The following is a 27,735-nucleotide window of genomic DNA, read 5'->3' as shown; positions in this document are numbered from 1 at the left end:
CCCCGCAACAACTGAGGCTATTGACAATGTATTCTTTTTTCTTTTATCAAAAATGACACCCCCAAAGCCTTTTTTCTGATGTTTAGAAAGAAATAGTGGAATGAGCACCCACAGAAAAATAACTTTTCAAGTACATTTTTTCGAAAACCTCCTCCTTTATTTAAATCCAACATTAAAATTGTAAGTTCGAAAAACTAAAGAATCCAACCAATGTGTTTCATTCAAGTTCAATTGAACATTATCAATGCTTTTTCTTATAACTTGTTTTACATCAGTAAATAGTATCCATGTGAATATGGTTGTGTATGATATTTTATCATTCAGACTAATATGGCCTTCTGCATCTAATCAAAGAAGCTCCTATGTAAGACACATTAGGCGTAGAGGTACATCCAATACCAGGATCAGTATCGTGAATGCACAATCCGATCTCCTATGTACAGAGATTAGTGCATAGAGTTTATGTGCAACAGTAAAGCAGAATATTTGTTATGTGAGTCGGTTATCACGAAGTCAAAATCCAGAAATATACAGCAAGTGCTAGAAGTTAGTTTTTGATACTCAGTGATATATCAAATGGAGTGACATATCATAAAATATTACATAATATTGAGTTAATTCACTGGACATTAAAAACAGGACTAGAATCCATGTGCATACATGATTGTAAATTTTCAGTGTGCCAATTTGCAACTTAACCCTTGCTTTATGTATGACCAATCAATAATTATTAAATGAAGTTTCAGAAAAAGTGATAACACAAAGGGTTAATGCTAAACTATTGTTTATTAGATTATTTGTACTCTTCGGTACATATGACAAGTGCCCTTGACTTTTAATGGTATTATTAACAATCTATGCACATGGTATAGTACGCAAAGGTTTTGTGGAGCGTAAACCAGAACCTGGCTTTCTATATAGTGCACTAAAAAGAAGTACACTTTGCAGAGTCCAGTGAGTCCAAAATGTGCTTACAGAGGCTAAAGTCGATAATATTAGTGCTCTGTTTTGCAGTGTTGGTGAGAAGGTAAGCTTTTCAGAGGTTAGTGCTTAGCATTTGTTGTATTCATTGGGCAATAAATGAGACACACATTCAAGAATAAATCCAAGAAAAATAGACCTGTTTTTGTATATATATTCACACCAAGAACTTGAAATTATCACAGGTAAGTAAATAGTTAAAAGTCATCCATTTTTACACACAATGCAATCTTATGGAAGGAAAAAGCATGTATGCATAGCATTCAGTATACATGTTTTCAAAGTTTCATCATCTGGATTCGGAGTAGCAGTAAGCCAAGGTCCAAAGTTCTACCAGCAGTCCGTCAGGAGCATCCTGGATTTGGTCGGCAGTAAGGGTGCTGGGGGAGTTGGTAGTTGGTCTACCAAGGAACAGACTACACAGTTGGACTTGTAGGCAAGTCAGAGGGCTCCTAAGTGGGGGATTGGGTCGCAAGAGCCTTTATGACAAGGGGGCACAGCTGGTTTGTTGTTACCAAGGCTGGGCGGGCTATGTCGAGAGCAGATAGGTCAGCCAGGCGGTATGTGTACTAGTTCTCCTTGCTGTCAGGGGCAAACGGATAGCAGGTGTATAATCAGGACTGCTGGGCTACTCTTGAAGAAGGTCTCAGGGATGCTGACACCCCTAGAGAGCTGCTTGCTTCCTGGGCAGTTGGTGTCCTGACTGGACTCTTTACTGTTGGTCTTTGTTCCTGTACCCTGGGTATTGATGCTGCATGGCTCTAGTTGGTCCTGGTGTCCTCACACTTGGTGGGAAGACACAACTGACCTTCCAGAGCATGGGTACCACTTCCTGGTTCTCTGCGACATCGGACGGACCAGGGAGCTGCAAGGCGGTGGACCAGACTCTGCTTTCCAGCGCCTGCATTTTCAGGGGAGTAGGTCCCCTACTCTAAGAGAGTTCTTAGACAATCTGCAAAGGGCTGGTACTCTTCTAGGGTTCTAAGAAGTTAAACAGCAGCAGGACGAGGCATTTCACCATGTTTGTTGAGGCTCCTGCAGGCAGGCAGGGTTTCACACCAAAACTCCACAGCAGGTCATCAGTTCTTGGGTCAGTGGATCTTCCTTGTTCTCTTCAGCTTTAGGTGCATCAAATCTAAAGTTCTGGCTCAAGGAGTCTACCTAAATACTCAATTTAGGGGAGTTAAGGGTAGTGACATGTAGTAGCCAATGGGTTACCTATGTTTCCGGTGTCTACACCCTCTATATGCAAACTTCCTGTGGGAAGTGGGCATAACCCTGTATTTTATTGATAAGTCCACCACTGGAATAAGAGTTGGCTCGTCAATACGAGATGTTTGATACCAAACATCCCTATCTTCAGTGAAGCTATCGTATAACTGGGAAACCCATTTTCACCAGTGTCCAGTGAATGGTTTAAAATGGCTTTCCTGGTCATTTCCACTGGTAGTAATTGGACTGGCCAGCACAGGGGCATATCTGCTTATGTAGATGTGCCCTCACATATAAGATTAAGCACCCTTCCTTAAGCCTGTTAGGCCTGCTGTAGGGCTTGTTATGTATCATTTTAGGGCCCTAGTGTAATTTTCCAGATTCATGCCCTTATATAGGTATACATCACCATATCCTTATATAGGCATAGAAATCATAACCATATTTAGGCATAGCTCATGCAGTCCAAATATGGCAGGGCTACTTCCAGTAGTTCCGAAAGTCTACAACGATTTCTTGGAAAACTCGGCGTAAGGAGCTAGAGACTTTCCCTTGCTTGAGAACTGACTTGTCCAAGAAGTCATTGAGTTTTCAAAGAACTGAGACTCTTTGATGACGTTATAATGTCCACCCCTACGTCAAACTCCGCAACTTCAAGGTATAAATATGCCCACACTTGCCTTAGCAAACACACAGTGGTTTGGAGCAGTTCGACTATCTACTTGCCCGACGCATCCTGCTACAGCAAGTGCCGAAGGAAGCCGACCCTTCAGCAGATGCACAGAGAGATGCTGTCTTTTCTCCTGCAGAGAAATCCAGCTCCAGTGTTTCCAAGCTACCCTTATGGGTTGTTGGGAAATCGAGTCCCAAGACTGACCTTCTCCATTCTAAAATAAGATACGGAGCTGATTAGACCCTAGGAGAAATCTTGGACAGATTCTTGGCAAAATAATACTACATTTATGCTACACCTCACTTACTTCTTCCCGCGTACTAAGCTTAGGTTAGGTACACCGGGGTAGGGGTATTTTAAAAGTACCAGTTGAGTACTTTTAGCCTCTGTTATTTATGTATGTATTTATCTATGGTTTGGGAACCATACAATGCTCCTACAGTATTATTTTATCCTACTCTTTATACTGTATGCATTATATTTTACAACCAGTTTTACGATTGTAGCAGTTCATTTCTTATGCTTGAGAAAAAAGACTGTTTAATAAATCCTTTTATTGAAAACGCCCGTCTATCTATTTCTCTGCAACTCTGGTGAAACAAAGCATGCACGATTGACTGAGTGAAATATATATCTATTGTTTCCACGACTCTGAAGATCAGTTTTATCTTGGAGAAACAAAGTTGTCATGTTTATGCAGTTGTCAGAAACTAATCCCTTCTTGTGAATTCGAGAAAGTTTCTAGTGACCTCTGAGCTAGCTGGCACTCACAATTAAGTCTAATATATTCGATAGAGACCTGTTCAACCTCAGTCCTACGTCTAAACTATAGGATATATAATTCCAATGCGCAGAGCCTATTGGGAATATAGGAACTATACAGGCTGACTTACAAATATCATATGAGGTGTTAGGGGACATGGCACACAGGGATGTGTGACATGTCGGGTTTTCACTTTTATCTGCACCAAGACACAACGGGGCCGATTCACAGAACTAATTTAGGACAAAATTCTAAACTTACTACTTTTGGTATTCACAGAAGTTAGAATTTTGTCTTAAGACAGACTTAACCCCTTCCGTGCGGGCGGAATTCCCCGCCCATGCTGACTCCGCCTTGCGCGGGCGGAGTCATGACAGAACGGTTCCGTCATCCGCACAGCTCACCCGTAGTGCATGACGGAACCGTTCCGTCAGCAGCATGGAAGGGGTTAAGACAGACTTAAGACAGACTTAAGTTAGGATTTTGTCTTAAGTCTGTCTTAAGTCTGCCTTAAGACAAACTTAAGACAAAATCCTAACTTCTGTGAATACCAAAAGTAGTAAGTTTAGGATTTTGTCTTAAGTTAGTTCTGTGAATCGGGCCCACAGCCTCCACTGGCAGCCTTGCATGTACTTGGTGAGGAGTCCCTTAGGGTGGCACAATTCGAGTGGCAGTCCTTATGGACTGTCTATGGTACCTAAGGCCCTAGGTACAAGGGGTACCACTCACTAGGAACTTAAAGAAGGTGCTAATGTGTTTGCCAATTGGGGGAACAACTGTATAGATTTGGGAAAGAGCTCAGGCACAGGGGACCTGGTTGTCATGGATCCAGTTCACTTTGAGTCGAAATCACATCAAATATCAGGCAAAAATTCAGGGTGTCCATGTCAAAAAGGGCACTTTCCTACACAAAGCTATTGGGAAGATGTGTGGTCTAGAGGATTAGCTGCTAATCTCAATTATTCTGAAATGCATAAGTCTATTTTTAGCAATCCACTTCTTCTCAGACATTTCAAAGTGGGGGGAATACAAACCTATAATGGCTGTTAATTTGTGTTAGACTTAGCATCTTTTGGCATGTTTCCCCCGAGTTTTTGCTTTCTGCCCTCCCGCTTTTGACTCTGTTTTTGCTGGTATAACATTTCTGTGCGCTTTTCGCACTGCTGATCAGTGGTAAAGCGCTGGTGCTTATGTGGTAAATTGTGTTATGATTGGATGTGTGACTTACTTGTCAGTCCCCAGTAAAGGGCACTGCGGGTGCCGGGGCTTGTGAGTCAACCGCTACTCATTGGCCTGCGGCACAGATTGTGCCACCCATGTACGTAGCCCGAAAAAGGTATAATTGAATGAAGTTTGGTATGCCTGAACTCAGCGTCTAAAGACGCAGCCTTTAGCGAGGGTGCCCTTTTCTGAGTTCATAAAGGCCACTTTTAGAAAGTGGTTATTATTTTGCTCGGTCATCCCATGTGCCTCTGCTGGAATGTGGATTGCCTGTCTGGTTTTCGGACGACATATGGCGAGGGAGCAGGGTGGCTCCCGATAGTCTAGATAGGTCAGGAAAGGGCTAAATAGACCTGGGTTGCGATGGGGGAAGAGGGAGGGGATTTACTTGCACCTCAAACGGCCTGGTCTGCCTCTGACAAAGCCGTCTCCACCTCCTGTCAGGAATTCATGCCAGAGAAGGCCCAACTGGTTCTGGCCGGACACGGACACCCTCTGCCTGGAAGATCAAAGGATTTTTGTGTACAAATACTGGGTTCCAGACCCCTGAACATTAGAACTCATCTGGATCAAGAAGACTGCACAGAAGAAGAGCCAGGGAAACTTCTGAAAGGAACGACCGCTTTGCTGCCTGCCTTGATGGGCTGACCTGCAGTGGCTGCTTCTGTCTAGGGCAGTGAAAGGCCTGGACTACACTTTCTGCAACCAAATTGGTGAGACTCTCCAAGGGCTTGAGGTAGAGCTTGCCCCCTGTTCACGAAGTCTCAGGAACAGCAAAGACTTCAGGTTATTTGACCCGCAGCACTGGGGACTGTGTGTTTAGTGCTACAACCCAAAGAACACCACTTGATGACGTCTACAATGACCCTGCTGACCCTGTGTCCTGAAGGCATCGCAGAGGGCACTGCTGCAATGGCGCACCGTGACCCTGGCCTCACCGACAACGTCTGCTGATGCCATCACTGAGCTGCTGCTCGAACCGTGACCTGTGGGCACCGCACTACGCACCGCCTTGCTTCACGCCAAAGCTTTAGCACTGCAGAAGGCACCGCCGCCATGCTGCACAGCGACCCTGGTCTCACCGACGACACATGCTGATGCCATCACTGAGCCGCTCCTCGCACCGTGACCTGTGGGCCCGCACTCAGCACCGCCTCACTACATGATGACGCCATGGCCTTCCTGACACCGTCACTTCCCGCCAAAATTGATGCCGCTGCTTGCACCGTGGTTCGGGGGCACCACTCGTAACTTACACGACTCACCGCCCTCATCCCACAACGCAGCATTGGCCCACCGACCCCAGTGTCATCGACTCTAGTTTGTTAGACGACAAAAGCGCTTCAGCAATGACAACGCCGCTGCTTGCACCGTGACCTGCTAGCACCGTGACGAGCACCGCCTCCATCTCGCACCCTGATCCTGGTCTCGCCGACGATGCTATGTGACGCCGCCAACGAGCCGCTGCTCGCAACATGACCTGGAGGCTCCGCTGCGCTTCACACCGAAGCACCCGATGCCTGTTGGCGCCAGCGCTCCGGATGGCATCAGAAAGGAGTTCGACCTGCAACATGAGTGACTTCAAGGGCCCCATCGCCCTGCATCTCTGAAAGGTACTGCTTGTGGGTCTTCCCGATACTGTAGCTGGCCTGAGACCCCGCGGTCAGCCAGACCTGTTTTTGGATTTGTTGTTCACGACGACGTGATAGCCCCAGACGGAGCTATCAAAATCGAGGACTTATTTTTAAAGCATATTTTGAACACTGAAGATTTTGAAGTATAGTATTGTGGATATATATTGTATTTGGTCTTGTCATAAGTATATAAAAATTTGATATTTTTCTAAACTGGTGTGGTGTAGACTGCGTACATTGTTTTACTGTTGGTTATGTGCAAATGCTTTACACACTGCCTCTAAGACAAGCCTGGCTGCTCATGCCAAGCTACCAAGCGGGTGAGCAGGGGTTATTTTAGAAGTGTAACTCCCTTATTCTGACTAGAGTGGTGTCTCAGCTAGCCAGAAATCCCATTTCTAACCATTTGCATTTCGAATTATGACATTTGGCTTCCAAATATGTCTTTGACAAAGAGTAATACACATATTAATTACATTAAAATGGAGTTAGAATGGTTCTGGTGGTGAAGTTGAGTTTCAGTGTGCGTGTATCAATGGTTGGAATCATGTGTGACTTCCCAAAGTATGAGCCTTAATGTATGTGGATCATTTCATGGTGTATATGCAACACAATTGAATTGATGTATTAACTGAGGACACAATATGTATCTTACAAAACAACGAGTTTGCATTCCTCACCCCAAAGTGGGGAAGTGCAATTAATGGTCAATACAGATCCTTATATTATCAGGATTCACAATTTTGATTTATTGTAAAATTAGTCACGTTTAGAGCATATAGAATGTAGAATTAATGCTGCACTTTCTTTTACTAAGTAACCATCTCCATTTTCTTTTGCAGATTGGAAATGTGTGTCTAATTGTCTTTGTCAGTTTCTTCGGAAGCAGAGTCCATAGGCCTCGCGTGATTGGTTGTGGAGCCTTGGTAATTTGTGTTGCTGCATTTATCATGTCCCTTCCTCACTTTATGGTGGGACCATATGAATATGACCAGTCTATTGCCAGTAAGTACTTACTCTTTACAGATATTGTTTGAAATGCAAGCTATTGTTGTTTATTACTTTAGAAACAGGACGCCAGACACCTGGGACCCGATACATGAATCCATTTCTGTAGCAGAGATAAACTTAAGAGCACCATAGCTTGTGGTGCATGCTTAAATTAATGATATGTATTCACAAATTAACTAATAACTTCAAAGGAAGTTTACTCATATGCATTTTTCCACCAGTAAATCTGCTCACTGGGGCACAGATAGGGCCTAGGTCTGATGACATTGAAAGTTAGTGAGTGCCCATAAACTTGTGAATTTGAATGTCCACAACAGTTTCAAAAGGCAGGTTCTACCCAGCATGCTGTCATAGATGTACTGCTGTCAGTTTCAGGAGTTAATCCCTGTCCTACTTATCTCTTATCCCTGAACTGGAGCACAGACTAAGTTGTACTCTACCGGGAAAATATTTTCCACATGTAAAAAGATAAATCTTATTCTGCAAATGCAGTTTTGTTAAAAATGCACAATTGTGTACACATTTGCTAGTAAATTAGCACGAGTAAATGCTTCTGTTTGAGGCTACTGCTGAAAAACTGTTAATGTTGCTACTTTTTGGGTGTACCCAATCCTAGCCATTAGTTTTTCATAAAAGGGATCTTTAGTACTCTTCATCTTTAGGTGCATGTTACCATCAGCAACAACCACACGGTAGAATGCTGCCTTTTGTGAAAAGATTACTGGGCGTATTTACTATCTTTCATGCCATGCTGGGCAGCAACCAAATATGCTGCTTTGGGTGAAAGGGAGTAATCAGAATAATACTCTATATTTGCAAAGAAATGGAGAATGTCTGTTCTCTCCTTATGTTGTAAATGTTGTAGTGCTTATATAGCGCACAATCACCCCAAGGGGTATCACAGCGCTGTACACATACCGCTCTGGAACCCATCCTGGCCTTTCCATGTGAAGTGCCCACTCCTGGGACCCCCCAAGGTGAGGCCAGGCATCCTGGCGCTGTTGGGGCCGTTGTGGAGATTAAGCAAGCTATTGCCCAGAGTTGCAGCGTGGGACCCATGATTAGAATAGGCACCGAGGCGAGAATTGTCAGGTCCGGAGACATTTTAGCCCAAGACCCACCTGAGGCGGGAATTGACCCCTGGTCCTGGCCAGACCTCTGCATCAGGGTCTGCCGCTCTAACCATTGAGCCACACTTCTCCACTCAAAGTGATCAAGGGTGTGCGTGTGAAGTGAAGGAATAGTGAGGAAAGAAGAACATAAGGTATAAGTCCTATACAACGTTACAATGTTAAAAGATATGACCTGTCTAGCAAAGTACATGAAAAATTAGTAATGAGGCCAACAAGTTGTGGAAGCCTAATTCAGTAATGAGCCTATCCACTAAGCATGAGCGGGAAATCCGTTACGCTCGCGGATTTTGCGGATTTTTGGGAAATCCGCAATCCGCGAATTTTGCGGATTTCCCGCAAAATCCGCAAAAAAAAATCCGCAACCGTAACGGGTTCAAAAGTTGAACCCCCACTCATGCAACTATTTTACAATGGCGCCAGCAAGCTGCCAGCGCCGTTGTAAAATAGTTACAAAGTTAGCTTGCACAGGAACCACTAGATAAAACGAAGCAGGTGCTGCTTTATTTTATCTAAGTGCTTCCTGTGCAAGCTAACTTTGTAACTATTTTACAACGGCGCTGGCAGCTTGCTGGCGCCATTGTAAAATAGTTGCAGGCACAGCCTCACACAGGTCACTCAAGGGACCCCTGCGCCCTTCAGGGCGATTGCATAGTAACACACACATGGTCACTCAAACTAGTTGCTCACATTCAGTGACTCATTCATTAGCCCAAAAACAATCCTGAGCGTCTTCGAGGCTGGACAGGTGTGCCTCTTCCCAAATCTACCGTGGAAAATCAGCTGTGATGCTGGGTAGAGGGCGGCCTTTGCATGGTCGCTCGAACTAGTTGATGCTCAAAATCAGTGACTCATTAATTAGCCCAAAAACAATCATGAGCGTCTTCGAGGCGGGACAGGTGTGCCTCTTCCCAAATCTACTGTGGAAAATCAGCTGTGATGCTGGGTAGAGGCCTTTGCATCCTTGACTTTCATGAGCGCAATCCCCGTGCTGTTCCTGTGGCCAGGAGCTTCTTTCTCTCCATATAATTGTGTTCGCACGGGTTGCTGCAAGTTCGCACGCGTTTTGTACAATTTCGCAATTTGCGAAATTGTACAAAACCCTCGCGAACTTGCAGCAACCCGTGCGAACATACAAAAAAAAATCCGCAAATTCGCGAGAATTCGCAGATTTTGCGGATTGCGAGTTCGCAAATCCGCAAAATTCGCGAACGCGAGATTCGCAAAATTCGCTCATGCCTGCTATCCACCACTAGGCTCATATGTACATAGTACAGGTCGCTTTAGCACGAAAAAAGTTGACGCTTCGACCCCATGTGGAAGAGGTAATTTGATCCCTTCTGCTGGGTCTTCCTCTGGACCGATAGTATGGGCAACCTGCAAGGTAGCAAGCCAATGGTCACTACTCCGTCACAGTATTAGGGGGTATTATATTCCAGTAAAATAGCAATGAATGCTAACCTATATTAAGACACTGTAGGTTGTTCAGTGTAAGATAGTGGAAAATGTGGGCTAAGTAGCTCCAAGAATGAACAGAGAGGGACACCAGCGGTGTCTACACTGAAAAACATAAAATGTGGTGGCCCGTCAGTGCTCAATCATTTACATCATCATGTATGAAGTTGCGATAAATGGCCCATACTCACATCAAAGCGTCATCGTCATTAAAGGCAATGCTGCAATTCAAGGCTTAGTCTTGATGAGATAATAGGAAGTATCATATATGGATTTAATCAACTCGGCTCTAGGAGTAAAAATAACTTAGTGAGGGACCTCTCTGCAACTACAAATGGATTTAATGTGGAACACTGTGCACAACGTATGGATGGGCAAGCCCAGAACCTATACATTAGTGTGCAGAAATGGGTGCTAACGCTGATTGATGTGTCAACCCAACTTATGAGCAATCCCAACCACCCGTTTGCACAAGGAGCAATTCAATATTCATAAAAGAGCATAGAACAGCACCCGACTGGCACTAGGTGTGGGATAACAGTATACACACAGGGCAATCCTCACTCCTTATCTGAAAGCTTCATAAGTTCCTCATGGCAGGAGAGAAAATACTGCAATGGCAGCAATCGGTAAGCCTCCGTCCAGTCTATTGATGGGCTAAGAAACCTGCATATCAAAGACCATTGATAGGGCCCTCCACCATACCTTATTTACTCCTTGCTCCTCAACTTAGCTGAAGTCTAATGCGGGCAGAGCAGCAGACTCCCTTTACATAGAGGTCAGGGCGATGTGGAAACGTGCACGACGTGACCGGGACACCTTTGTCTTGCAGAAGCTAAATGCTGACACCAACAATGACGCATATGCCAGCAATAGCCATGCCGATACGTCATCGTGACTATGCACGTCACTAGATGAATTTTTACGGACACCATCTTAATAAAAATGCTTGTATGGAGATGTAACTTTTTAGTTTGTGTTGGCAACTATACAACCGGGTGTGGACAGACTAAAAATGTAAGAAAGAAGCTCGGTCATGCAGGCGCGTATCGTTAAACCAAGGCTCCAAGGTTCCCACCTGTGGAGATGCACTCTGACATCCAGTGCAGCAACCTTCATGAGGTAGAAGCCAGATCGACGGGTGGATCCAGTTTACAGCATGCCTGTCAATTCACGCCTGACGCTTTTCGTGCTCATTTCACTCTTCAGAGGCACAACAGTCATTATGGCATAGAGACCACACCGCCCACTTAAAAATATGAACCTTCCAATGGGCGACTCAAATGAGTCTGCGCTGGTTTGTGGGTCTTGTAGTGTGTGCCTCAGTTGAGTGCCGCTGCCTGATAGATTTTCAGCCCACCAATGGGCCTCTACTTGCACATCCAGCTTGTCAATGCTCTATAGATGCCTGCACATTGAGACTCCGTGATTCGGAGTTCCGTGGCCTCAAATTACCGGTGCATCTCCAACGGCTGGGAGGCCGCATAAAAATTAAAGCTCCAAGGTTCCCACCTGTGGAGACGAACTCTGACATCCACTGCAGCAACCTTCATGAGGTAAAAGCCGGATCGGCTGTTGGATCCCGTTTACAGCATTCCTTTCGATTCACGCCTGATGCATTTCGTGCTCATTGCACTCTTCAGAGGCGCGACAGTCATTATGGCATAGAGACCACACCTCCCACTGTGGATGCCGTGACCAGGACGCAGAAGCTAAATGCTGACACCAACAATGACGCATATGCCAGCAATAGCCATGCCTATACGTCATCAAGACTACGTGCGTCACTAGATCAATTTTCACGGCCACCATCTAAATAAAAATGGTTGTATGGAGATGTAACTCTTTAGTTTGTGTTGGCAACTATACGACTGGGTGTGGACAGACGAAAGATGTAAGAAAGAAGGCTGGTCATGCATGCTTGTATTGTTAAACACATTAATTCTGACCCAGTGTTCCAATGTCAGAGCAATCACATTGTAAATCATAATGTTGGCATCACAATAAAAACTTGTTATACAGGTGTCAAGCAGCACATTTTATTGCACACAGAACATCATGTTTGCTGCTGGGATCATGTGTGAATAAACATATCATTAGTGTGTTAACATGGATAATAATATTCATATAATCCTATTAACATGGATAATAATAATCATATACGCCTATTAACAAAATAAATGTATGTTGTCTTGTACCTGGACCTGTCATGTACATCAGGCCCCCCATTATGAAACCTTCCATGTTGGCCAGAAAGAAAGAGGTGACACCGGATGACAGCGATCTTCCAAAATGCACAGCACACCAATATTAACAATGGAAAAAGGCATAAACTGTGTTAACCCAAGGGTAGTAATGGTATTTGCCTACTAGCTTCCTCCTGTTCATTAAGACCGTTTTAAATAGTGTCCATATAATGCATCCATTTGCACTACTGTAGGTTCATAATGTCAGAGATATTGCCACCCCTAGGGCCGAGTGTAAACCACTAAATTACTACCCATCTGAGGCTATTGGCAGAATGTTGCTTGGACTGAAAGTGTTCTACTAGAGGGGGCCCAACAACATTGCACCTGATCCTACTACAATGTTGCAATACTCTAGCCTTCACCTTTTGACTGGTCTGACCAATATAGAGCAACCCACACGGACACCCGATTCCAATCGCAATTAAGGAATAATTTCCCATTCATGTTAAATTATTCCCAATTTGCGATTCGCAATTTGCAAATCGCAAATTGAGAATAATTTCAAGGGTGTCTTAAGGACACCCTGCTGCACCCCCTGAAATTGACATGTGTGCGCATATGGCGCACATACATGCCCTAAGGGCATGTATGAGCGTCACATGGCACCTTTACAAATTGCAAAATGTGCATTTATAAAAAAATTAGCAAATTACCACCAACCACAAGTTGGTGGTCATTTGCAATTTCTTAGCCTGAATTCGCAAAACTTATATGCTTCATACATAGCAATTAAGGAATCGCAATTTGCGATTCCTTAAATGCTTACACAATATTAAGGAATCGCAAAATTTGCGATTCCTTAATATTGCGAGGCTTTTTTCTTGCTACATTCCATTTTCCAAATTTTTGGTCGCAAACGCTGCTTTTTAGCGATTCGCAGCGTTTGCAACAAGAAAATAGTTTGATGCATCTACCCCTATATGTTTTAGAGCATGAATCTTTTCTGGATTCACATGCTGTGCATTGATTTTGTAGCAGTTTTTACTACAATGGTGGTTGGGTTGAAAATGAGCATTGATTTAAAACGAGATGTTGTAAGACATGTTGGCCTACTTATGGTTCTTTGTTAATCTGAATGTCCACACAGTAGTGTGTTGTGAACCTGTACACTGATGACAAGTTTGCTGCCATACAAATGTCTTGATGCGGAGTATTTGCTAGGAAAGCCAATGTACCTCCCTTCTTTCTTGTTGAGAGTGCACCAGGATTGCTTTAAAGTGTCACACATGCCTGTTTGTCACATAATTGGATTGTTTGCACAATCCATCTTGCAATTGAGTTCTTTGTTACTGGTCTTCCTAGGAAATTATTTGCAAATGACAGGACAAGTTGCTTTGTCTTTCTATGAGCCTTTCTCCTTTCTATGTAATCCATTACTGCTCGCCTTGCATCTAGAGGGGCAGATTTATGAAGGGCTTGCGCCACGTTTACGCCGCCGTTGCGTGACGCAACGGCACGGAAATGTGGCGCATCCCTGCGCCCTATTTACAACGTGACGCATCTAGGAGATGCGTCACGTTGTACAGCACTGCGCCATGAGGAGGCGTTCCTGCGCAGGGGGGGGGCGTTCCTGCGCAGGAACGCCTCCTGAAAGTGGCTGAGTGAAATCTATGAGATTTCACTCAGTCACTTTCAGGGCAATGCTGCGTCAAAACCCTGCGCCTGCTTGAAGCAGGCGTAGGTCTTGACGCAGCATTGTGCACATGGTGTACCCCCGAGCCTTGCTGGAGCTGCGTCGCACTTGCGACGCAACTCCAGCAATGCGCCACATTTCCAGCACAGACGCGTCCCGCATCTGTGCCGTTTTTTCCCCATGGTGCGCCGCATCATAAATGCGGCGCACCATGGGTGGCGTAGCTGTGGCGCACTGTGGCGCATGTTAACTGGCGCATCCCTCGGGATGCGCCAGTTAACATAAATCTGCCCCAGAGTGTTTAATGTTCTTTCTGCATGTGTCTTTGGTTTCTGAATGAAACTTGCTATCTGAATACTCTGACTCATGTGGAATTGTGAGATCAACTTTGGCAAGAACTGCAAGTCTGTTCTCATGACAATTTTGTCCTTCAGTATCCGAAAGTAGGGTTCCTGTATTGTGAGTGCTTGTAACTCACTATCTCTGCGTAGTTATGTAAAGGCCACTAAAAAAGCAGTCCTTAGTGTAAGCATTTGTACAGATGTCTTATGTAATGGTTCGAAGAGTGCTTTCATTAATTGTGTGAGAACTATCATTAAATTCCAGGTTGTAGCTGGTACCCTTTTTGAGGGTGCAATTCTTTTTGCTCCTTTCAAGAACCGTTTGATGACTGGTGACGTGAAAAAACGTCTTTTAATGTGACCTCTAGAGTATGCCCCTACTACTGCCAAATGCACCTTCACGGATGAATAGGTTAGTCTACACTCTAAATTTTAGAGTCTAAAAGGTGTGTTAATTATCTTAGAACTGTCTTTTGCTTGTATATTCTTTTACAAAATACTTCTTTCCTGCACAATAGTGAGAATCTTTCTCATTTTGCTGAATAACATGTTCTAGTTTTTTGTCTTCTTCAGGACAGCCATTATCTTTTCTGGTAGTTTTTGGTGTGTAAATTCTACGTCTTCAGGAGCCATGCTGTCCGACATAAGGACTCTATTCCTGGATGGTAAAACTTTCCTTTTTGCATTGACAAGTCTGGTCTGATTGGTAGTCTGTAAAACCACCCATGTGACAGGTTTATCAGATCTGAGAAATACAGCTGCCTTGCCCACTGTTGTGCAATCAGTTTGTGTCATGTTGCTGCTCCTGCATTTGCTGATCACCTTATGGCGCAATGGTATCGGAGGAAAAGTTTACAAATATTTCCCAGACCAGTTTATTGAGAGTGCATACCCGAGTGATCAGTGATACTGTTGTCTAGAGGTAAAGTGGTGGCATTTTGCATTCTGGATAGTTGCAAAGAGATTCATTTTAGGTGTTCCCCATCTGTGAAAAATCTTTGAGTACAGTTTTGCTCAGTTCCCACTCGTGAGACCATGAAGCTTGTCTGCTTAGTCTGTCTGCTTCTGTATTGTCCTTCCCTGCTAGGTGGAGAGCTACCATCTGCATTCTCTTTGGATGGTGCAGATCCATATTTCTTCTGCTAGTCTTGACAGTGGTATCAGCTGGGTCCCTCCTTGTCTGTTTATATAAAACATGGTGGTTGTGTTGTCTGTTCGAACAATATGGTTTTCCCCCGGAGCTATTTCTGAAAGGCGTTTAAGTCTTTAAGTCTAGGAATATTGTCTTCAGTTCTAGGACATTGATGTGTTGTACTGCATCCTGGTCCTTTCAGATCCCCCTGACTTTGAGGTTGTTCATCTGCACCCACCATCTCTTACCTGAGGCACCTGTTGTTATGGTCAGTATAGGATGTGGCTGTGTAAAATTCCTTCCTTGTAGTATATGTGCTCTGTTCCACCACACTTTTTTATTTTATGCATGACAACCACTTTATCTTCCAAACTCCCTGTTGATTGTGACCATTGACTCTGCAATCATTGCTGAAGTGGTCTCATGTGAAGCCATCGTTCCCATCAGCTTTCCCACCATCCTCACTGTCAGAGCTTGCCCCTTCCAGTAGAGTTGTGTCTCCTTCAGAAGTGCTATTGTTCTCTTCTCACTGAGAAGGCTTTCCTGAGTGTTGTATTTAATCTTGCACCCAAGATAACCCTTCCCTGTTCTGGTTCGGTTGGTGACTATTCCATGTGAATTGAAAACCCTAGTTGAAAAAGAGTTGTTATGACTAGTTGGATATGTTGTGTGCATTGTTTGTATGAATTTTCTCTTACCAATTAGTCATCTAGGTAGGGATAGATGTGTCTTGCCTACCGCTGTATGTGTGCTGCTACTATTGCTAGGCACTTTGTGTCTACTCTTTGTGCTGACTTTATTCCGAAGGTCAGGACCTTGAACTGGTAGTGTTCCTTGAGTCTGAGGAATCTTTTGGGACTTCTATTCATGGTGATGTGTACGTAAGAGTCTTTCAAATGTATTGTGGCCATAAAATACCCCATTTGAATTTGTGGTATTGGCCCCTGTAGTGTGGTCATCTTGAACCTCTGAGTTCATATGAATTTGCTTAGAAATCTGAGGTCTAGGATTGCTCTGAGTGATGCATCTCCTTTTCACCTTAAGAAATATGTTGAGTAGTTTTCCTTGTTTCTTTCCAGTCTTTGTACTAACTATATAGTCCCTTTTGTCTGAAACTCATCTACTTACTTGAGTAGGAAAGCTCTCTTGTCTTGAATGTACCTTTTTCTTTGGGACTTTCTATGCAATATCCAAATTGTATTTGTTTTGACACCAATTTCTCTGTGGTGAGTTTCTACCATTCTTTGAGAAAATGTAATTGTAATTAATAGACTCAGACAAGTACGGTTCCAATTTGTTTGGACACTGCCCCTTGCTGTTTGGGGTATTTCAAATTACTATTAGGAAGCCGCCCCAGAAAAGTTATAATTGATTCGCCAAAAGAATAACAACTCTTCCAACAGCAACAGTAGAGACCGCTCCTAGAGGGAACAAACCCTCACCAAGATGGCCGCCTGATGCTCCTGCTCTGCATAATCAAGCGCTTCAGCCACCAGCAACACATCAAAATGCCAAATCTTCAGAGGGTCAGGGAGAGCGACCCCTGACCCTCCTGGTAGGTCGCTCCCCCTCCACGCAGCTCCAAATGTGTGCCCCAGCTGCCGCCGCCGACTCGCTAGTAATTGTCCTTGGCTTCTGTGCCACTGCTCCCCCTCTCTGTGACCCCACAGAGCACATTTTGTGCTCTGTGCCACTCGTTTCCCCCCCTTGTGCCCCTTTTGCCTGTGTGCCTTGTTTTTGTACTCTGTGCCACTCTTCCCCCCCCTTTGTGCTTCTTTTGCCTGTGTGCCCCGTTTTTGTGCTCTGTGCCATTCGTTTCCCCCCTTTTGTGCCCCTTTTGCCTGTGTGCCCCGTTTTTGTGCTCTGTGCCACTCGTCCCCCCTCCCTTTTGCCTGTGTGCCCCGTTTTTATGCTCTGTGCCACTCGTTCTTTTCCCCCCCTTTGTGCCCTTTTGCCTTCTGTACCACTCTTCTTCCCCTCCTGTGCCCTGCCCCCTGCCCACTCGCTGCTCCCGCCTCCCAGCTGCCCCTCCCTCCCACCTCCCCACATATGCCGCTGGCACGCCTAAGGAAAGCCCATCTGCGCCCGTCCGCGCCTGGACCGCACCCATTGCCAGAACTCCTGGACCCCGTGAACGCCACGACACCAGACTCTTCTACGACCCCTGCGTCCTCCACGCACTCAACGTCGGCCGAAACCACACCTGCTTCCAGGCTGCCCCAAAATGAACCCACGGACCCTTCTCCTGCCGCACCTGCAGCTTCACCTGCAACGGAACCACCAAACCAACAAGGACTAGACCCAACCACATCCGCTGCTTACTCCTCAACATCCGCTCCGCACGCAAACATGCCGTCGAGCCCTGGGATCTGCTCGACACCTCTGCACCAGACGTGGCCTTCCTGACCGAGACCTGGTGGAACGACTCCTTGGCACCAGACATCGCCATAGCCATCCCGGACGGCTACAAGATCACCCGCACGGATAGCGGCAACAGAATCGGAGGAGGAATAGCCATCGTCCACAAGTCCACCCTCATGGTCGCCACCCACGCAGACGACACCCTCAACACCACTGAACACCTGCACTTCCAGATCCACACCGACCCCAACACCACCCTCAGAGGAACACTCGTCTACAGACCCCCCCCGGGCTCAGTTCAGCGACTCCATCGCCCACCCCGCCAGCACTCACGCACTCACCTCTACGGACTACATCCTCATCGGGGACCTGAACTTCCACCTCGAGAACAAATACAACACCAACTCCACCACCTTGATCGACAACCTCGCCAACCTCAGCCTCAGACAACACATCAACGCACCCACCCGCACCGCCGGCCACACGCTGGACCCCACCTTCTCCACAAGCACCCACGTCGCCTTGAACCACACCACTGAACTCCACTGGACCGACCACCGCTGCATCCATTTCACCTTCAAAAAACCAACCAGGCAGCACCGCACCCAACAGCTGCCTCGCCGCTGCTGGAGCAAAGTCACCAAAGACCAGCTGATCACCACCCTCGCCCAGAACCCACCACCGACCCCAACAACCCAGATGCCACAGCCCGCAACCCTCAGACAGTGGATCGTCGACTGTGCCAACACCCTCGACCCGCTAAAGAAACCCTCCAACAACCAGGCGAGCAAGAGAGCCACCTGGTTCACAACGAGCTACAGACCTCCAAACGTGCATGCCAGGAACTGGAGAAGAAATGGCTCCACTAACACACACCGGACAGACACGTAGCCCACAAGGATGCCACCCGCAGACATCACCACCTCAACAGACTAGCCAAGAGATCCTTATTCAAAGACCGCCGGGATAACAACGCACACAACAGCATCGTGAAGGAACTCTCCAACACCAGCGCCAACGCCAACGACATCCCGCCCTCACAAGAACTGTGCGACTCACTGGCCATCATGTTCCACCGCAAGTTCGCTGACATTCACGACAGCTTCAACACCACGACCGCCCCGACTACACCAGACTCCACCTCCCATGGGAACACCACCAGCACCTACCGCCTGACCTCCTGGTCCAACGTCAATGACGACGAGACATGCAAGGTCATGAACTCCATCCACTCAGGATCTCCGTCAGACCCGTGCCCACACCACGTATTCAACAAAGCAAACTCAGCCATCGCACTAAAACTACGGAAGCTCATCAACATCTCCTTCGAAACAGCGACATTTCCGGAAAGCTGGAAGCACGCCAAAATCAACGCCCTCCTCAAGAAGCCCAAGGCAGACCCCAAGGATCTCAAGAACTTCCGGCCCATCTCCCTGCTCCAGTTCCCGGCGAAGGTCATCGAGAAAATAGTCAACATACAATTGGCCCGCCACCTTGAAGACAACAACATCTTGGACCCATCCCAGTCCGGATTCAGACGAAACCACTGCACCGAGACAGCCCTCATCGCCGCCACAGACGACATCAGGCACCAACTAGACAACGGCGAAACATCAGCCCTCATCCTCCTGGACCTGTCAGTCGCCTTTGACACAGTCTGCCATTGCACCCTAAAGACACGCCTCCAAGAAGCCGGAATCCAAGAGAAGGCCCTCGACTGGACCACGTCCTTCCTCTCCGGCAGAACCCAGAGCGTCCGCCTCCCACCCTTCCGATCCAAAGCCACCAACATCATCTGTGGCATCCCCCAGGGCTCATCCCTCAGCCCGACACTGTTCAAATCTACATGGCCCCCCTCACACAAGTGGCCCGCCACCACGACCTCAACATCATCTCCTACTCCAACGACACCCAGCTCATCCTCTCCCTCACCAAGGACCCACACACCGCCAAAACCAACCTCCACGAGGGAATGAAGGCTGTCGCCGACTGGATGAGAAGCAGCCATCTGAAACTGAACTTGGACAAGACGGAGGTCCTCATCCTCAGACGCAATCCCTCATCCTGGGACGACTCCTGGTCGTCGACCACACTAGGACCAGCACCGACACCCACCGACAATGCACGCAACCTAGGATTCATCCTCGACTCCTCCGTCTCCAGGTCCAAACAGGTCAACGCCATCTCCTCCTCCTGCTACAAAACCCTCTGGATGCTGTGCAGGATCTACAAGTGGATCCTGACTGAAACAAAGCTGACACAGGCTCTCGTCAGCAGCAGACTGGACTATGGCAATGCACTCTATGCAGGAATCCCAGCCAAACACCTATGACGACTACAACGCATCCAAAACGCCTTCGCCCAACTGATCCTCAATGTCCCCCACCGCAGTTACATCACCACCCACATGAGAGACCTACACTGGCTCCCCGTCAACAAGAGGATCACCTTCAAGCTCCTCACCCACGCACACAAAGCACTCCACAACACCGGACCAACCTACCTGAACAGCAGACTCAGCTTCTACACTCCCACTCGCCGGCTCCGCTCCACCAGCCTCGCCCTTGCCAATGTCCCCCGCATCCAACGAACGACCTCCGGCAGCAGATCCTTCTCCTACCTTGCCGCCAAGACCTGAAACACCCTCCCTGCCCACCTATGGCAGGCCCAAGACCTACTCACCTTCAGAAGACTCCTCAAGACCTGGCAGTAGCAGCACCCCCTCCCCTCAGCGCCTCGAGCGGGTGAGTACAGCGCTTTACAAGTACTCTGATTGATTGATTGATTGACTACTGGGGATTTATCTCCTCCATCTCACCGCATGAGCCTGAAGCTGCCATGGGATCAGCCAGTTTCCTTGATCACAGTGCGCTTTGCAAGGCTGTGGATGACCTCAGGAGGACCATCTTCAATGTAACAATGGCTGCTTAGTTCAACTCCTATAACTTCCCAACAGTTATCAGCCTCCAACATGTAATCTAAATCTATCGCCACCAAGTCCACCACAGGGCCCCTTTCCAAATCCGGAGCAAATGCTTTCAAGATCAAATACCCCCCAAATCCTTCCAAACATGCAATGAAAAACTTGAAAAACAGGACCTTGAGAGATTTCCCAGAAAACCTCTTTGCTGACAAAACCACTGCCAATTCAAAACTGACCTCCTCCTCTTCACAATCCTTATGCAGTTTTATCCCATCCTCTTCTCTATCTAACATCCCCCTTGGATGCAACCTCAAATTCTGCTCCCCCTTTGCTCTCCCGGGGAACCTTTCTATGTCCATTTACAGCAATGGGAACATCATATTCAATGCCAATGATACAATTCTGGACACGATCAACTTAATTTATCTTACCCTTAGACCCTACTACAAACTTCCATGATCCCCCTCTCTATCCCCCTCTCCCCCTTCAATTCGACCCAGGAAAGTCTCTCACACCATACTCTCCTACAATCTGTTATGCCTCACTCAACCGATAACTCACCCCCTATTCCAGGCCATGAACATCCCTCACACAGACCATCTCCGCACCATTCCTCTGCAATGTTCCACAAACCATTATCTCCCATGCAGAATGCCGCTACCAACCTTCTTTCATTCCCACAGTTGGCCCACACGTCTCCCCCTTCCTCCCAACCTTTTTTCTCCCCTGCTCCAACACCAGACTTTAACAACCAGCACCTCCTCCTTCCTTAACACCAACCCCTCAGAGTCCACTCCAAACAGTCCACCTACACCCCCCTACTAGTATTGAACAAAACTAGCCTCTGTTCAACAAGCTCCTTTCCTTATTCTCACACCTCTCTTGAAGAATGGATATCTACACATCGGCTGTATCCCAGCATAGTGACTCTCTATCTTCTTGCCACTCCTACCACCATTACCCCCTGCAGACCATTCCCCTCACTCTTCTAGCGTAACAAAAAACTGCCACATATCCAGACAGAAACATACACCTCCACCCCTAGACAACTCAGACCTACTCCATCTTCTAAAGAGTTACGTAGCTTCAAATTCTGCTACCCCCTCCTCCTATCTTCCCACAAGGAGCTGCTCAATTTCCACCAACATCTCTGACACAATAAAACTCATACACCATCCCAGTGCATGCTCAACCCTTCTTACCTTGATACAAATCCCATCTATCCTCCTGGAACAGCTAAGTCAGAACGACAACAGCTTCTCCTTGAACTGCATGCTACACAATTGTCAATTTGCAGTCAAGCACTGTCCAGAGTTTATCAGACTCGATCCTGACCCATAATCTTGACATCCTGATCCTCACATAAATGGGGCTCAATGTCTCATCTAACCACGCTCTAGACCTTCTTCTTCCTTGCAACTATTCAATTTTACGGTGCAGCTGGAAGATAGATATGATGGAGGTCTCACACTCATTCACTGAAACTCTCTGAGATGCTGAACCCTCCCCATGACTCACTTTCAGTTTTGAATGCATGTCGGTGAAATTGTCAACATTCACTACCTCTATCCTCAGATTGAATGTGATTTACTTTCCACCGGGGCAAAACAACACCTTCATCAAGGAATACATGTATTTCTTTACCTCTCAGGTATGAGCTCTGACAGCAATATCTTTCTTGGTGACTTCAACATCCAATGGGAAGACGTGGGCAACAGCTATGTGGGCACTTTTACCTTCTTTCTCAATGCCATTGATCTCCAACATCACTGCCATAAACCTACACCACAAAGGCGCCATTCTTGATCTGAAAGTTTCCAGTTCCCCCTACCTAAAGATATACAACCCCATCCAAGTCAACTGGCCTGACCACATGTAGATACAGTTCTCTCTATCCTCTCTTCTACCAAAACATACAGGCAAATTGTTGTGACTTGGTCCACGCTGCAGTCGCGCCCCCGCGCCGCAGTGGTATGCTCTAACATTCCGAACGTTCTAATTTTAGAATCTGGCTTGACTCTGCACAGGGAGAAATGCTCTTTTTTGGCAACAGAGGTAGAATATCTGGGGCATTCCATCTCGTCAGAGGGTGTGAAACCAAAGAGAGATCTCTTAGCTGCCATTAAGTCGGCTCCTGCCCCCACGAATAAAGACCAAGTGCGCTCCTTTATTGGGCTTATCGAGTATTACTCGAAGTTTGTGAAAAACTTTGCAAGCAAAACTGAACAACTCAAAGTGCTCTTGAGGAAATGGGTCAGATTTATGTGGGGGGATGTACAAGAGAAATGCTTTAAGGAGATAAAATCAGAGATATGCAATGTAGGAATCTTAGTCCCATTTGATGTGCAGGGTAAGACAATCATCACCGTGGATGTGAGTGATACAGGATTAGTAGCTGTGTTATCACAGAGTGACGGAAATAGCGAAAGAACAGTAGCGTTCTCATCCCGTACCTTGACAACAACTGAGAGATGTTACTCAGTTATAGAAAAAGAGACCTTAGCGGCTGCTTGGTGTGTGGAATATTTCAGAATGTATGTGTGGGGAAGTAGATTTAAGCTTCGCACCGACCACAAGCCCTTGCTGAAAATACTCTCACCAGGAGGAACAGGAAATGGGTCAGCCAGACTAGCCAGGCTAGCCTCAAGATTCCAAGAGTACAACTTTGATCTTGAGTTCATTTCAGGCTGGCGCAACGTTCAGGCGGATTGCATGTCTCGCCTGTCTTTGAAGTAGGAGGAGGTGGACAAGACAGGTGTGTCTAAAAAGAGTGTGAAGGTGCCATTTCGTGTGTTGATGAGGTAGTCCAATGGATTTGTGGTGCAGTCAGCAAGGAAGAGTGGGCTGAAGCCATGTCCCATTACAAGGTTTTGAGAAATGTCAGGGGCCTCATCTCTAAAGGTAGACGTAGAGAGAGTACCTTACCCATTAGTGTTCGACCCTATAATGCAGTCATCGACGAGCTATCTACCGTAAATTATCAGACCATCATGCGTGAGGATAAGTTGATTCCCCCTGTCTATGTCCGCAAGAGACTCTTCGACTTGGCCCATGAAGGGCATCAGGGCCAAACCATAACAAAAAAAAGGTTGAGGAATGAGTTCTGGTGGCCAGGAATGGATGGTGACGTCGTTAGGTGGGTGGAGAGGTGCTGTGAATGCTGTGAGTCAGAGAAGCGACTCAGAGTGGAAACCCAATCCGTCCCAGTTCCACCCGGGACCCTGGCGTGGTGTGGCACAGTGTATGCCTTGATTTTATTAGACCTATGCCCGGTGTCCACCCTAGCAAAAGGTTTATCCTAGTAGTTATGGATGTCCATACTCGGTGGCTTATTGCTTACCTACTTCCTGAGATTACCACCCGCATAACTATCAAGGTTTTGCGCAACATTTTCAAGGAGGAGGGCTGTCCCTCGGTCCTCATCACGGACAATGGGACCCAATTGTCTTCAAATGAGATGAGGGAATTCCTGAGTGAGTGTGGTATAAAGCATTCGTTCACGTCTTTGTACAATCCACAATCCAATGGGATTGTCGAGAGGGCCAATCGCATGATCAAGGGTGCGATAGGTCTGGCACTTAGCAACAATCTTGATGTTAAAAGGACTCTGAATGATCTGGTATGGGCGTATCGCTTGACTGAGAATTCTACGACTGGTGTGATCCCCTTTGTAGCCATGCGAGGCAGGAAACCTGCCTCAAAACTAGTGCCTGCTTGGATCAGGAATGTGATTGAGGAGTGGAAAAGTGGAGATTGTGACGTAAGCATTCCCAGGCGGGATTCAAAGGAGGCACAAGGAAGGGAAAGAAATATGTCTAACATACTGGTTGGTGATTGGGTAAAAGTTAGTTCTGGACGTGTAGTCAGAGGTTTGCGTAAGTTTCTTGGACCTTTCCAGGTTAAAGAAGTATACCCCTACTATGTTGTATTAGAGAATGGTGACAAATGGAACCTACGTAGGGTAGCAAAGTATTGCTCTAAAAAACATTCTTCTGAAACATTTAATGAAAATGCAGTCAACAAAGGTACATGCTCAGGATACATGCTAGCCCATGATCACCAATTGCTTGACAGTGCCCGCGTAGGTACTGAGACGAGGGCACCGGGCCCTGGAGGGGATAACTTGGGCACTGGCCAAAGAGCAGCCGATCCAATTGATGTGCCTCAGAACTCTCCTGGCGCTCAGACACATCAGAGACCCTTACGAGCCAGGAGGCTTCCTCAACACTGGCATGACTTCCTTGTTGGCTGATCTGTTGGTTCCTTTCCGGTATTGTTCACCACTCATTCCCTACCTGCGTGTAGAGGAAAGGGGGGTATGTTGTGACTTGGTCCATGCTGCGGTCGCGCCCCCGCGCCGCAGTGGTATGCTATAGCATTCCGAACGTTCTAATGTGAGCGCCGCTCGTTGTCAGCCAGTGACTGTTCGCCGGCTGAAGACGACGGGCGCGTTGGTGTTGTGTCTGTCATCTTAATAAACTCCGTATTGAACTAAGTGATGTCTACGCCCTTTTGATGTAACTACAACACAACTCAAGAAAGAGAAAATATAACTTAGAGACACATTCACACTTGACACAGAATCCATAGCCATCATGGCCTTCCCCACCCTAATTGTGATTACACCTCATCTTGACATTAAAGAGGACACTGACAAGTACAACTCCTGCATGGTCTCCCTTATTGACAAATGTGCACCCCTAAAGAGTAATTTATCCAGACCAAAACCCTCTAGGCCCTGGTTTTCAAAAAAGCTTTATGAAGAACGAAAGGTTATCAGAAAATGCGAGAAAGAATGGAGACCAGCAACATCTCACCTGAGTGTGACTAAGCTTTGTAAAGCGAGAGACTGAATACTCAGAGCCAAATCCTACCATATCAGTGACCATGTGAATTTTGCAACAAATAGACTGAAGCGCCTATTCAAGGTCATTGAACAGTGGACTAACCCCTCTATCCCTTCGCTTCTAAGCCACCTGTGGCCCTTTGAAACAACTCTGTGGATTTATTGATAAAAAAAGTTAGAGACATCCCTATCTTTCATCCTATCAACAAGTTCGTTCCTTGAAACAGTTGAGTCTTTACCATGCATGCACTATAATTATGGTAATCCTTTCATCCGAGCAGGACATACAACAAACTATCTCCAAAGTAAAACCCTCAAAGCATCATCAGGATGCCATTCCAGGCTCGATCAGCAAATCAATCAGCAAATCTCTTGCCAAACACCTACTCTCTATATGAACCACCATTCCTGCCTTCAAAGGCTGCCCCTCTATTGTCATGAGTGCCAGATCACTCGGCATCACCCTTGATAATCATCTCAATCTTCACAGCCTTATAGCAGCCATGGCCAACAGCACAAACCACCAACTTAGGCAGTTTTGGGAAATCAAACAATTGATTTCGATCAGAACCTCAAAACAGTGGTGCAGTCTCACATTCTTACTAGACTACACTTTGGAATTGCCCTTCTCACAGGCATTCCCAAAGTTCACGTAGGCCCATTGAGAGCAACACTGCATGCTGCAGCTCCCTTCGTCTTAGGCATCAAGAAATGTGACCACATTTCCCCTGCTCTGCTAACCTTCCAATGGCTCCCCAATTCAAAATCGCATGCATTACTCACAGAGCGCGGCACTCTTCCTCACCTCCCTATCTAAATGAGAAACTGAAAATCTCTGGAGCAAATAGAAGCTCCAGAAATGTCCAATCCCTTATCCTTAAACCGCCCACTTCTAGTCAAGAATGATTCATGAATCAGTCTTTCTCAAGTAGCGCCACTAGAATCTGGAACTCTCTGCCTCCCTCAGTCCGTTTAACCACCTGCCTAGCAACCTTCAAAAAGAACATCAAGGTGACAGACATCTTGGTTAATCCACCCTCGACCAGACTTAAGTACTTTCTCCACTGCGCCCTGATCGGACTTTGTGTATCTGTGTATGTCTACAACAAGTTCCGAAATGCACCACTTTGACAGTCAAAATTACACCATATGTCAGTGAAGGAGTCTATGTTCGAAAAGAAATAGTCCAAATAAGAGAACACTGAGTCCAAAATTGCAAGCAAGTGTTCAGGATTCTTTTAATTTTCAAAACGAAAAGCCAGCCAACGCGTTTTGTTCCTTCAAGTGGAACTTCTTCAGGGCTGTGGATCGTGAATAAACATACAAAAACCACGTGTGAGTACCTACAACAAACCGATATTGTGCTTAATACATAAGTAAACAATCAATGTTAGCATTACCTGAGGCAAGCTAAGATTAAAAACAAACTAACATTAAAAATGCAGCAAAAAATGGAAGAATTGTATGCGTGGGGGGGAAGAAAGGAGTTGTCCTATCCTATTTACCCCATTCTTTAGCTGCATGAAACATTTAAAAACGGGGACATATTAAGGGGTATGTTCTCCTACTATGCTTCCTGTTTCAGCCAATGATGTCTAACAACAAAGTTCTAAATTTAGACACATATCTAATTTCAACACATTCAGTTCATATATCATAATGTTGTCAAGGTTACAATTAACAAACAGCGCTCTCATTGCTTGACTTTTTTGTTTGCCAGATTCATGACTGCTAAACATTTCCAGATTATACACTTGGTTGATCAGTTAAAAATAATTCATATTGCCACATCGGAAAAAAATCTGTTTGTATATCATAAAATGACCAGTACTATTGCCAAGAATGGTATCAAATAAGCAAGTCCATTTATTTAGGGATGTATCTATCAGGGGAAAATTCCTACAAGTCTATAGTCAGCTATGCCGGTCATGACAGGCACATATGGCATCACTACACTTATCTCCAAGTCCATAAGTTAGAAGAAAAAGGCCCATATATGTCTGGGAATGACTGTTTTCGTGTTTCCTCATATAGCAAGGAAAGAATGCAATAAAATGAAACAATGCAAAGGTAAAAGTAAGACTCCTACCAGTAATGATAGATGACGAGTGTAAGGATTTCCTGAGCCGGGATCAAAAATTAACCATAGATATTTGTATCCTATGTCTGG

General features: G+C 46.0%; 1 protein-coding gene across 1 annotated transcript in view; it reads left to right on the top strand.

The window, feature by feature from the left end:
• LOC147693574 (solute carrier organic anion transporter family member 2B1-like) overlaps nucleotides 1–27,735 on the top strand; it is a 457,504-nt gene that overhangs the window by 212,552 nt on the left and 217,217 nt on the right. Inside the window, exon 4 of the mRNA XM_086933236.1 lies at nucleotides 7,327–7,489. Coding sequence (XP_086789362.1) covers nucleotides 7,327–7,489 — 163 coding nt within the window. The remainder of the gene's footprint in view (nucleotides 1–7,326; nucleotides 7,490–27,735) is intronic.

Source organism: Lissotriton vulgaris, chromosome 8, assembly GCF_964263255.1.
Source record: "Lissotriton vulgaris chromosome 8, aLisVul1.2, whole genome shotgun sequence".
Classification (NCBI taxonomy): Eukaryota; Metazoa; Chordata; class Amphibia; order Caudata; family Salamandridae; genus Lissotriton; species Lissotriton vulgaris.
The sequence above is the reverse complement of the archived record's forward strand: the minus strand, read 5'-3'. Positions and strand labels throughout refer to the sequence as shown.